The following is a 14,041-nucleotide window of genomic DNA, read 5'->3' on the forward strand; positions in this document are numbered from 1 at the left end:
CTTCTCAAGAAACCAAATATAATCTCACAAATGGATTCTTGCCAAGTTGAAAGATAGCAAAAAGAATACCTGTTATACTTACAGAAGGCATAACTGATGATACAATGTACTTATTTTTTTGTAATCTATTTTTAATATGAAGAATACCAAAAGCCCTTACCTTAACTTTTTTTTTACATTTTAAGGGACATTGAAGTAATATAAGTGGTGAGCCATATTTGGTATTTAAAAAAACCTTTAAAAAATATAACAAGTGACAAATAACAAAAATATTTAAACCCAAGTCACAAATTATTAACCCTTTTTCACTCTCCACCTTCCAAAAGCCATAACTTTTTTATTGTTTGCGGGAGGAGTTGCAGTTTCTATCGGCACTATTGTACCATATAATGTACTGGAAAACTGAAAAATAAATCTTTGTGGGGTGGAATTGAAAAGATGTGATTTCTCCATAGTTTTTTGGGTTTTGTCCTACGGCTTTCACAATGTGGTAAAAACGACAGTACCATATTTATATAGTTTTTTTTTATGTTTTACTACTATTACAAAGAAAACTATTGTTTCACCACATTCTGAGAGTCATAACTTTTTAATTTTTTTCTCGATTGAGCGGTGTGAGGGCTTATTTTTTCGCAGGGCGAACTGTAGTTTTTATTGGTACCATTTCTTGGTACATACATTTTTTTACATGTTTTTATGAGAGCTCAAGTGACCAAAAAAGTTCAATTTTGGTGTTTTAATAATTGTTTTTTACTGTGTTCACCGTGCGAGTTAAATGATATTATATTGTAATAATTCAGACTTTTAAGGATGCGGTGATACCAATTTTGTTTATGTTTTACATTCATTTAGAGTAAAAATGGAAAAAGGGTTTATTTTTTTAACTTTTAATATTTTTATATTTTCTTCACTACTGAATACTTTAACTTTTTTTTACCCTTTTTATTTGTCTTCCTAGGGGATTTGAAACTGCGATTGTCAGATCGCTAGTACAATACACTGCAATACTAATGTGTAATACGGCTTAACAGAGGCAGAAATAAGGCAGACCTGGGGGCTTTTATTAGGCCCCTGGGCTGCCATGACAACCATCGGCACACTGCAATCGTGTCACTGGGGGCCAATGGGCTGTCGGAGGCCGCCCCCATCTTTCTAAGGGCTTAGATGCCACGGTCGCTGTTGACCACAGCATCTAAGTGGTTAAATGGCCAGGAACAGAGCCATCTCTGTTCCTGGCCGTTAGTGCAAGATGTCAGCTATAATATAAAGCTGACATACTGCAGCGCGTGAGCCCGCTCCATACTTCCACCCCAGCACAAGGATGTGCAGTTTCATCCAGGTGCATGAAGGGGTTAAAAAACCTAACAGAAAATTTCAGTGTTAAAAATCGCTGTTCACATATAGTTACATAGTTAATATGGTTGAAAAAAGACACATGGCGTATTTTGCCTGAAGATGGAGCCTGTGTGCTCTGAAAGCTTGCATATATAATTTTTCTTCTTAGTCAATAAAGGTATCATACCTACACTACTTTTGTCTTCTTTTACAAAAAAGTATTTACCACTGTGTAGAGTTTTATTGAAAGCAAATGGGGTCTGATGTGCTGTTTTCCACGTTTGCTTCCTCCAATTTTCAGAAACTATTATGTTCCTGATTTTTCTATACCCCTTGAGTATACTGTCTTATATGGCACCTATTTTATGCTATTTTCATACTTCAAGTCTATTTCCTTGAAATTAATTCTTCTTTGTTAGTGTTAAGCGTTTCCTGAACCAAATTTGAATAAATATTTGATATTTTATTTCTGGTTTTTTTCTGTTGTCATTAAAGGCTATGTAAACCCTTGAATGGTATATATATATATATATATATATATATATATATATATATATATATATTTATTTATATATATATATATATATATATATATATATATATATAGAATGTCCACCATCCAGCAGCACCAGTCAGGAATATAGGTGGGTGCACGTCCCAGGAACCCGATCACTGCTCCCAGATCCTCAATATTCGTCCAATAAGAGACAGCACTCCAATTTGTGATAGAATAAACTGCTTTTTATTGGCCCCTGTGCGACGTTTCGGCTCTTTACATGGAGCCTTTCTCAAGCATGCTTAATAATTGGACGAATAAATATATATATATAGACATGCAGAACCCGTTGACTCTGTACCCCTCAGGTCCGCGGGACTGATGGATTCAGCTCATAGTGAAAGATACAGCTGCTCTGTATAGAGAATACAGAGAAGCTGTATCTCAAGAAGTAAAACAATTTTTTAATACAAAAAACCTGTATAGAAAGTTGTACCAATCAAACTAACTGAACTTTTTATTTAAAAAAAAAATGCCATTCAAAGGTTTACATAGCCTTTAAGTTTTTGAACTTCACCCCTACCTTAATTCTATTTTCAGGTTGTGCCATATTATTGAAGAGGCTGCAAATCCTTATATATTGTAGATATAGATGTCTTGTAGGCAAATTCAATTTATTTTGTACCTCTTCAAAAGGCAAAAATTTACCTACACTATGCATGATACATGTTGTTAGCTTTTGCATCAAAATGTATGAGCAGGCGATGCATCTTATGTTTTTTGGGATATGGTTCTTATTATGCTTATTATTATTATCTGCAGGGCTAGCTAGGGAGACACAAGCAGTGGCCTAAGAATACCATAAATAAATGGTCGCTAGTCAGCAGCACAACTTGCTATGTAAACAGGGAATTTGCTGCCAACGAGATTCAAGTGTATGGGAATGCATGATCATAGTAACAATAATTCGGACCCATATTGATGATTATTGCTCCATTTGAATAGAGTAAACGAGCGCCGATCAACTAGCTGTATTGTTGATCGGCGTGGTGGTTAACCACCTTTATTTTCTTTCCACTCTGGCTCATAGAGGAGGGTCCCAAACTGGCATATGCATAATAGGGCATATCAACATGAGTGAACTTTATGATACAACCCCTTTAACATACCATTAAGAAGCCGAACACAGAAGATGAGGCACATTGGAGTAACACTTCTTATATGGTCAGCAGAATTAGTAAATGACTTGAGAGAGACAAATAAAAGAAATAATAATAATAATAAAAATAATAGTAAGTTTGATGTACTTGAATGATTAAATAATTGTGACATATTCTGACTTATTATGAATTGTGTTGAAATATTTATCAATTTAATTATAATTTTTATATGTATAAATTTGTCTACAGTATAGAGTGACGTGAATTGTTCATAATAATTTAGTTATATATATTTTTAAATTACAGCAAACAGATGACTCAGCACAGACTGATGGACAACAACAGACACAGTCTTCTGAAAACACAGAAAACAAAACACAGCCGAAGAGACTCCATGTTTCAAATATTCCTTTCAGATTTAGAGATCCAGACCTTAGACAAATGTTTGGGGTGAGTAATGAATCATATTTTTATGCAAAGTGCAGTAATGAGATCAATGTGTGCATTTAGGATTACAAATGTCAGATATAATAAATCCTATCCTGATTTTTTTGAGTGAGTAGTCCTGCCATAAGGTAGGCCATAACAACTGAAATATGTAGAAACATCACCTTTAAAAGGAACCTGTTATGTTAAAAATGCAGTCCGATCCTCCAGAAGCTTGTTATAGAGCAGGAGGAGCTGAGCAAATAGATAAAGATGTGCGTGCGTGCGTGCGTGCGTGTGAGTGTAGGAAAAGACTAAGTGTAACTTCTAATTTATAAATCTAAATCCCTTCTCTCTTTGGGCTTAGGAGTCCAGTGGGTGGTCCTATTCAGTGATTGACAGCTATCTCTGTATGTGTGCTCACACTTGAAAGGCTGTCAATTATTCAGTGAGACTTCCCACTGGATTTCTTAGCTCAGAATATGCAGAGGTTTAAATTAATAAAATATGTTATACTGAATCTTTTCCAACAAAACTAGATAGCAATCTGCTCAGATCCTCCTGCTGTACAACATGCTGCCTGCAGGTTAAACTGCATTTTCAATGTGACAGGTTCCCTTTAAGGCAAACTTCACCACTCTAGACAATCTTGACCAATTGTTTTACTTTGTTGTTACTTTAATCAGCATGTAAAGCAGGAAAAGTAAATCAATCTGGCACCCATGATCATGCTACTTCAGGATTCTTCCTGAAGCAGTCCCATAGGTAGCATTTAACTTGTTATTGTAGAGGTGATGTATTATAGCGGTTGACTGATGGAATTTTACACCTGCACATAAGGTTGACAACTACTTCTAAATCAATTCTTGAAGATTTCATTAGCCACAAGATTAAATCTCCTGGATGTCCTAGAAAATCCAGCTATGTGCTATCTAGATTTAATTCCAATAGACTCCAAGTCAGTTCAGTAAAGCTTAGAATAATTGTAAAGGCTTGACAATCCCTTCACATTCCAGGTTTATAAGGTTACTTCTCAATTGCCAATTTTACAATTTATTTAAGATGATTAAAAAGAGGTGTTGACTTTGTTTTAAAGTAGTTGGTGCAAAGTCACTAACATTTATTTCCTAATGACCAAGAGTCCCCCTTACTTTTGGTGTGCGCTTCAGCAAGTTTACATGCAATATTATAGAAAACAACAAATAACGTCATGATAATACCATAAATTGTGTAATTTCAGGTTTTTTTTTGGCAAACTCAGATTTGCTACATAGCTATCAATCACAACCATGTTTTTTTTCCCCCCCAATATGTGTTTATTCTTCATGGTCATTAAGATATTGCATTTAAGACTAATTTTTGTTTCTGTAAAATGTACTAGAAAACCTGAGATAAAAAGAAAATCAATAATAGTAAATCTACTTCAATGTTAGAAAACAAGCTAAGACACAATACAGTATTTAGGGATAGGGCAAGACAATATTTAATATAAAAGTCTCTGTATATAGTGTTAAAGGGGTAGTCAATTTATTAGATGACATATGTTAAATTTGCAAGTGTTCTAGCTAAGGGCACCACTTCACAGGTATGACAAATGTTAGACCCCCCCCCCCCCCCACACACACACACACACAGATCTTGCACCAGCATTTGAGCCTGCACCTGCATGTTTTTTTTTTGTTTTGTTTTTCAGAAGATATCCAAAAATGTTGAAAAATATCCTGATATGAGGTTGTGCTAATCATTAGTAGTGATATGTCCTACAAAGCCTCAATAAGACCAGCTTAACGGGTCGTCCACTTTTGACTATCCCTACTTAGAAAAGTCCCTTGACAATAAGCTGGTCGCAAAGTGTTCAAGTGCTGGGACAGCCAGCAATCAGCTATAATCTGTGGAGAAACCTGGAGAAATCTGGCACTAAGTGTTCAATATCACTGCAGGGCCAACACATGGGAAATTAATCATTGCACAGTGCCCCTTGAAATCAATAGGTTGTCTGTGTAATATAGAACAGGAGCGAGACACACTCCTTGTAACTGCTCTCCACTCTGGCCAAGAGATAAGGATCCTCAAAATAGAACTCATAATGCCCTAATATGGTATATGTCAGAATGAAAAGCAATAATTATTCTTACCAACTGTATATTCTTAGAACATTTTTGACAATGTGTCATAATTGATAACTTTCAATGACACTATTCCGTATTATATTATTCGCAATAAATAATGAAGATATGAAATATTATTCAGTAGCAGAAAATCAGACAAAAACCTTTAACAAAAGTATAATAGAAAAAAAATTAAAAACACAAGAATTTTAACCCCTTAAGGACACAGCCTATTTTGGCCTTATGGCCAGGCCAATTTTTTCAAATCTGACATGTGTCACTTTAAGTGGTAATAACTTTGGAATGCTTTTCTTTTTTCAAGCGATTTTGTGATTGTTTTCTCGTGACACATTGTACTTTAGGTTAGTGGTAAAATTTGGTTGATACATTCAGTCTTTATTTGTAAAAAAACACCAAAATTTAGAGAAAATTTGCACAAATTAGCATTTGGAAATGTATCTGCTTGCAAGTCAGATAGCAATACCACACAAAACAGTTACTAGCTAACATTTTCCATATGTTTACTTTATGTTGGCTTCGATTTTTGAACATCCCTTTATTTTTCCATGACGTTACAAGGCTTAGAACTTTATCAGCAATTTCTCACATTTTCAAGAAAATTTTAAAAGCCTATTTCTTAGAGACCAGTTCACTTTGAAATGGCTTTGAGGGCCCAATATATTAGAAACTATCACGATCCAGGGGTATGTGGACCCACTAGGTCGCTCCACCGTAGCTTAGAGGCAGCTGACCAACTCACAGTCTACGCACATAGTCTATGGTAGGAGTATATCACACGGGTACCTGGGATATTCCGGATGGTGGCAAGAGCTCTGGCACAGATGGGGCTGGACGTGGTGGGTTGCGCCAGACATGGCGGATGGTATCCACAAGGACAGGCGACAGCCGACGTGGAGAATTCCAGCAGGCAAGGCAAGGGACGGCTCAGGTACTGCACAGGTTCAGAACAAGGCATGAGATACAGGATATAGGAGGCAGGACAAGGGAACACTGGGAGCAGGAAAACACTAAGGGACCGTTTGCAATACAGACATGGGAAAACTACAACAACGCTCAGGCAGGGAATGGAAGGGCGGAGCCCTTCTTATAGTGCAGGATTGGTAGGGGTTGATTAGGGAACTTTAATCTGTGCGCCCACTGGCCCTTTAAGGACGGGACCGCACGTGCACCTTATCAGTGGGAGCAGGGCCAGCAGGCCGCAAGCGCTGGCATCTCCTATGAGGGAGGACAACGGACTGTGGTCGTGGGCGTCGCCAGGTAAGGAACGACGGTGGTCCGTGACCACGGACGTGACAGTACCCGCCTTACGCCCCCTCTTCTTAAGTCCGGAGCGTAAGGGGAACTTCCTTATTAGGGTAGGAGCATTCAGGTTCTCTTCTGGCTCCCAGGACCTCTCCTCAGGACCAAACCCTCTCCAGTCCACAAGGAAGGAGGTTTTTCCTCCTATTCTCTTATAGTCCAGAATCTCTTTTACCTCAAACACCTCAGACGACCCGCTGTGAACAATTGCAGACCTAGGAGCTTTACTGAAGTTTTTCAGGACCACAAGCTTAACCCCTTCCCGCCGCAGCCATTTCTCAGATTTTCTTTTTTGTTTTTTCCTCCCCACCTTCCAAAAGCCATAACTTTTTTATTTTTCCGTCGATATAGTCCTATGAGGGCTTGATTTTTGCGGGACGAGTTGCAGTTATTCGTAGCATCATTTATTGTGCCATATTATGTACTAGGAAACAGGTAGAAAATGAAAAAAACAACGATTCCTCCATTGTTTTTTGTGCTTCGTTTTTACGGAATTCATAACTAAAACAACAAGTTAACGTTATTCTGTGTGTCAATATGATTTTGGCGATACCAAGTATATATCGTTTTTTCTATATTTGACTATTTTTACAAGTAACAACCTAAGTGTAAAAAATAAAATTTATTTTGTGTCGCCAAATTCTGAGAGCCATAACTTTTTTATTTTTCCGTCGATTAAGTGGTATGAGGGCTTATTTTTTTTACGGGATAAGCTGTCGTTTTTAATGATACCATTTTGGGGTACAAGCAACGTTTTGATCACTTTTTATTTGATTTTTTGTGGGAAGTGAGGTGATCAAAAAAGAGTGATTCTGGCGGTTACATTTTTTTTTACGGCGTACACCGTGCGGATTAAATAATGATATATTGTAATAGTTCAGACTTTTACGGATGCGGCGATACCAATTATGTTTATTTATTTATTTTTTTACTATGCTTTAGGGGGAAATGGGAAAAGGTTTTTTTTTAACTTTTAATATAATCTTTATTTTTTTACATACAAAAAACCCTTTATTTTTCTAATTTTTACTTTTTTTTATTAGTCCCCCTTGGTGACTTCAACCAGCGATCGTTAGATCGCTTGCACTATATACTGCTATACTAATGTATTGCAGTATATCGTGATTTGACAGGCTTCTATTAAGCCCTGCTAGAGGCTTAATAGGAGCACAAAGATGGCAGACCTGGGGGCCTCCATTAGGCCCCCAGGCAGCCATAGCAACCATTGCCACCCTGCGATTGCATTGCGGGGGGCGCGATGAGCTGTTAGAGGGGTTCGCCCCCTCTTTCTAACGATATAAACACTGCGGTCACTATTGACTAGAGTGCAATCCCGCTCGTTACTCTGAAGTGTCGGCTGTAACATACAGCCGACACCCGCATCGAATGGAGCGGGTTCACTCCGTGAGCCCGTTCCATACTTCCCCTACCCAACTTTGGCGTATGGATAGGTCAAATGTTGGGAAGGGGTTAAGGAGGATCACGTGGAATGAGTTGGGGATTCTGAGAGTGGGAGGCAACCGAAGTTTATAGGATACAGGGTTAATCCATTGCAGGACTTCGAAAGGATCGAGGCACCTGGGAGTGAATTTGTGGAAGGGCATCTTGAGATGAATGCTTCTCGGGGATAGCCAGACCTTGACTCCAGGAGAGAACTGAGGCGGAACTTTTCTCCTTTTATCGGCATTCTTTTTCATGAGTTCCACTGTTTGGAGAATCGCAGACTTAGTCTCCTGCCAGATATGAATAAACATCCCAAAAGCAGAAAGCAGAATTGGCTGCAGGGACCTGAGTCCTGGCTGGCACAGGAAGAGGAACTCGAGGATGCTGGCTGTACACGATGTAGAAGATGTGGAATTAGGTTTTATGAACTGATGCGTCAAATTTAACATCATTGGAAGTTACAGAAGACATGAAAGACTCTTTCAACCACCCAGAACCATCAGTCAAGAATGGTGGAAGATCCGGGTTTGGGGATATATAGCATCTGTAGTTGATTTTTTGTTTTCTTGTAATACCCTCTGGAAAACATTTAACTTGAAAAAATTTATTGAACAGCCAGAAAACATTCCCTTTGCTGTGAAGATCAAGATGTGTTATCGAAGAAGCTACTGGTGTTCTTAGAACAACATCAATAATGTGTTTGGGATGACTTGAATCATAGGAAGCAGAAAATCCCACCAGCTTCTGAGTCTTTGGAGGTGTTTACAAAAAAATCATAGAAACACATTGCAACAAATTTCTTTGTTAAACTTAAAGCAAGTCTCGCAAAAAGAGTGAAAGTGGTAATAAAGGCAAAGGATGGATACAGAAAAAACTGAAACATTTAATATTTTGTATTTAATTGTTGAAGCTTTTATGCAATTTTCTGTTAAACATACGTTTTCTCATTTACCTTCTTACTCTAATAAAGGAATAAGTTAAAGTTCAAACTGATACTTCTGTATTGCAGTGTATTATTGCCTGTCAGTGTAAAACTGACAGGCATCTATTAGGCCATGACTTTGGCAGGGCCTAATAGGCATTTACTAAAGGCAGAGCTTTATAAGGCCGCGGCTGATATAAAAACCATCCGCACCCTGTGATCGCGTCGCAGGTGTGCCGATAGAGTGAGAGAGAGCCCCTTCTTCTAAAACCACTTAGATACCACAGTCGCTATTGACCGCAGCATCTAAGGTGTTAAACGGGCAGGATTAATGCTAATTTCTATCCTGCCCGCTAGAGTAGGTGCCCAATTGTCTTTAGACAGCCTGACACCCGCTCTGGACAGCATGGAACACCGTGCCAGGCTAATGTCTCAGCGCCATATAAAGGCGGTGCTGTGGTATAAGTACATCTGATGCACATATGAAAACACATATTGGCGGTCATTAAGGGGCTAAAGTGCTGACTTGTTAGTCCTTTTGTTATAACTAGTTTCATACACACACACTCATTATTATTTCATACTTTAAAAAAAATAAAACACAACCTGATTGATAATTCTTTAGTTGCTTATGTACCTATCCTTAACTTACCTATTCCTGTGAAAAATAATTTGTAATCACTTCCTGCTGAGAACTCAGACCCATTTAGACTAATGATAGCACAATAATTAGTTTGTTGGAAAGGAACACATCTAAACTAACTGCACTGATGACTAAATAATGTCTTCTGGTAATAAGGTCATTTGCCAAGGGATGTAAAAAAAACTACAAGCTCTTTTCTTGCAGTCAGAATAACAACAACAACAGATTACAGATTTTAGTATCTAAATATTTTTAGGAAGCTGTCAACATTTTCATTGATCATGTTCTTATATGCTTACTGCATATTGTGTTCATAAATAAGTACAGTTCATCTTGTACAATAATTACTACCTAGTCTTGGAGGCAAAGGGCATAACATCACTGAAATAAGCAAAAGAAGAATAGAGTTTTTGGAAAGCAGCCCTTTGTGAGAGTAGTTTTACATTCTCATAGGGATTGTCCAATTTGCATATAAATGGTTTCTATTTTCTTAACAGCACACAAGCCTTAGTCCCACAGATTGCTCAATTATGAAATTTTACCAAAAGTTTTTGAAAATGTGTAGGCCCCTTCTAGATATCTCAAAACTCTCTGTACCGGTCATCCTGTTCTTCCATGAACCTCCAATTTAATATCTCCATATTATGGTTCTGTAAGGAGTACCTAGGGCTCTCTCTTTGCACATGGCTTTTCCATTTGCATGAAGCCTAAGTGTGATTCATTGCATAGAACAATTAAGGCTTATACATGAAAAAGCAATTGAACAGTTGAAAACAGCAAACTACTTAATTTGCTATTTTACTGGTGAGAGAAAGAAGTGCTACTACAAAGTTTAATGCCTAGATTTTTAGAATTTATAAGGAATGGCATCAATCTTAATCTTATCAGGGGACTTTGCACATATATGTAGGTGCCCAGAAAATCAATATATTCAATATTATCTTCAGTATTATCTTGAATTATAAGTAACAGATAGTATGAGATATATGTTTTAGGGATTATACACACAAGTGTATTTGGGATCATTGTCATACGCACTTCTTCTAAAGGAAAAAACTAGAACATACAGAGGTGCACAAAGGTACCACACAAACATATGGACTGCAACGTGCACTTGTATTGCAGATCAAAATTGCAGTCTGTGTCCCTCCACACTTTGAATGCATGAGACCTTAAAGTGCATGCTTACTGAACATCATTTTACAGTTTACATTGAGAATTAATCTGTAGTTGAGTCATTTTCTAAATACATACTTTTACATATCATGTATTGATTCAGTGTTACAGCATTTATTACAGCCTAGAGCTGAATTCACAAATATGCAGGCTTTAGAGCAGGAATCCCTTAGCATTCCTTGCTGGGACAATGTCTGTGCAGCGCTTGATTTAGTGATTTGCATACTGTGAGGTTTCATTTTTAGACCAAACACTGTACAGTAATCTGCTGTATGTAAAATTTCTGTCATAAAATATTATATTATTTTTTAAAGTGGTTTATAAAAATTTGCTAAGGGCAGGGAATGTGATAAAATAACATTAACATATTGCTCATCTGGTATATCACTGTACCGGTGTTCCTACTGCCCTGCAGTGATGACGTGCCGACTATGTGCATGTGACCCCTGCATTACCACTGAGGTCAGTAATTGGCTACATTCCCTGCCTGTAGCAAATCGTTATTTTGTTTCAGAACATCTTTTTAAACATCTTATGTTACATTGAAAATTCCAAATTCAGATTACTAAAATGTTAGGCCTTTTTCAGTGCACAGTACACTACAAAGACACCGTTTGCTATTGCACAGCTATCATTTAAATGACATTTATAAATGATAGACAATCCCATTAGTATCATGCAAAACACTTTTTCTGTCTGGGGTATAATAACCATCATCATCCTCATTTACATTCTACATTGAAATTGCTCATTGTTCATTTTTACTTTGTGATTTATAACTAGTTAAACAGCATAGTGAGGGCATTATATACAATGCTAATTTAGAAATCAATAAACTGAGTGCAAAATATAAAAAGTTGGCTGGTTACTTTACCCATTCATTTTTTACCTGAGAACCCATGAATCCAGCTACAGTGGAAAAACAAGTTCATGGTTATTTGCGGCATCCTTTAACATGGTTTGCCATTGACACTAAACATAAAACATAAGCCCAAAAAATACATTTTTCCATAGCCACCATTATTCTCACTGGTCAGTGACTGCAGAGACACTGACGGGTACATAAATGCGTTATTAAAAGCAACACCGTTTCAAAATTGTTGTCTTTGACTTAATTTATTTATTTATTTACTAAGCATATTATAATTATTGTTTGTTTTTTTTTTTTTTGCTTGCAGCAATTCGGTAAAATCTTAGATGTGGAAATAATTTTTAATGAGAGGGGCTCAAAGGTAAGATATTCTTTCTGTTCAATGTTTTTAGACAATGCTGATTATTTATTGTGAAGTGTTTGAAACTTAACAGGAAACATGATTTGTACTTTGTAGTAATCTTTTGGTAAAAACGTTTTATAAAATTACAGCTAACCACAGATATAATATTTTGGAGACAGATGCAGTATTGTTAAGTCACCATTAATTTTCTATCTATCTATCTATCTATCTATCTATCTATCTATCTATCTATCTATCTATCTATCTATCTATCTATCTATCTATCTATTTCATATCTATCATCATCTGTTGAATTAATTTTAGCCACTTTTATAACATATTTATAACATATAAATAATCTCAACTTGATATGATTTAGCTCCCCTCCAGACTAAGAAAATTTCCACTCCAATGCGACCTGTTGGTGTCTGCCCTGTTGGTTAGTGGTCCGCCTACTTAAGAGCCAGGAAACTTGTCAGACAACTATACTATGTACTAAGTCTGAAGTGCTGTCTACATATGGATGTCTCTGATTTGGCTGATAAAGCGAGTTATGTTTCACGGCTATTTAAGAGATCACACATTCACTTATATGGTAGCTATATGGACACAGAGGTCCAGAATGGACTCATAGTATTCTATAAGTGCTATATTACAGAATAGTATAACATAGATCTGTAATATGGAGTGCAAGACAACAAAGTATGATTCTTTTTTGCTATTGGTGTAATCAAATGCTTACATGTAGTAAACCGTAGTATTAATACTTGGTACAGAGGTAAAGTATTGTATTATGGAACAATGGTCTTCGTTTACCACTATTAATAACAAGACATACAGTTAAACATTTTTACATAATTTAAACCTCTTTCTATTTTACTTTGTGGGTTTCCTAAATATTTATTTGGTGTGAAAAATCTGCAGTATTACTATATAAGAGGTTATGGACTGTGAGCTTAAAATAGAATTACTGCTCTCTTTATAGAGATATATCAAGGGTTTTACATTTTTTCCCCTTATCCCCTAGTGATAATTACATTTCTCATCACAGAAAATGAGTTCACGTTTGTGGAATAAAAAAATAAAACATAACATTTGCAGGAATAGGTATTTTCCTGTTATTGAAGTGAAAGTTGGTAATATAATCTAATATGCTCTCAAGCAATTACCCTGTGTATTGCTCCAATTTACTCTAGTGCAGGGTTTTTCTATCAAGAAAAAGAATCTCTTTACTCCAAGCTTTTGAATACATAATGTGATTTGTATATATTTTTGTAACTGATAAATGTTATACACTAGCCATTCTGAGCAAATTATTTTCCCATAGTTGTGTAGAGGAGACTCAAGAAATATGCAATGGTCCTCGTGGCTGATAAAATTCAGTCATGTGTATATGTTGCATGTGTGTGTATCTATCTACCTATATATATATATATATATATATATATATATATATGTATATATGTCTATCTAGATAGATAGATAGATAGATAGATAGATAGATAGATAGATAGATAGATTGCAGCCATAATATTAAAGAGGCTCTGTCACCAGATTTTGCAACCCCTATCTCCTATTGCAGCAGATCGGCGCTGCAATGTAGATAAGAGTAACGTTTTTTGTTTTTTTTCAAAAACGAGCATTTTTGGCCAAGTTATGACCATTTTGATATTTATGCAAATGAAGCTTTCTTAAGTACAACTGGGCGTGTTTAAAGTTAAGTACAAGTCGGCGTGTATTGTGTGTAACATCTGGGTGTTTTTACTTCTTTTACTAGCTGGGTGTTGTGAATAGAAGT

The 14,041-nt window shown here is 36.5% G+C and overlaps 1 protein-coding gene across 6 annotated transcripts in view; it reads left to right on the plus strand.

Moving 5' to 3' along the window:
* The window catches only part of RBFOX1 (RNA binding fox-1 homolog 1), a 602,126-nt gene that overhangs the window by 428,712 nt on the left and 159,373 nt on the right, over positions 1–14,041 (plus strand). For all 6 annotated transcript variants that reach the window (XM_075830075.1, XM_075830077.1, XM_075830076.1 and 3 more), the window contains exons 3-4: positions 3,298–3,441; positions 12,208–12,261. In XM_075830075.1, coding sequence (XP_075686190.1) covers positions 3,298–3,441; positions 12,208–12,261 — 198 coding nt within the window. The remainder of the gene's footprint in view (positions 1–3,297; positions 3,442–12,207; positions 12,262–14,041) is intronic.

This window comes from Rhinoderma darwinii, chromosome 6, assembly GCF_050947455.1.
Source record: "Rhinoderma darwinii isolate aRhiDar2 chromosome 6, aRhiDar2.hap1, whole genome shotgun sequence".
Classification (NCBI taxonomy): Eukaryota; Metazoa; Chordata; class Amphibia; order Anura; family Rhinodermatidae; genus Rhinoderma; species Rhinoderma darwinii.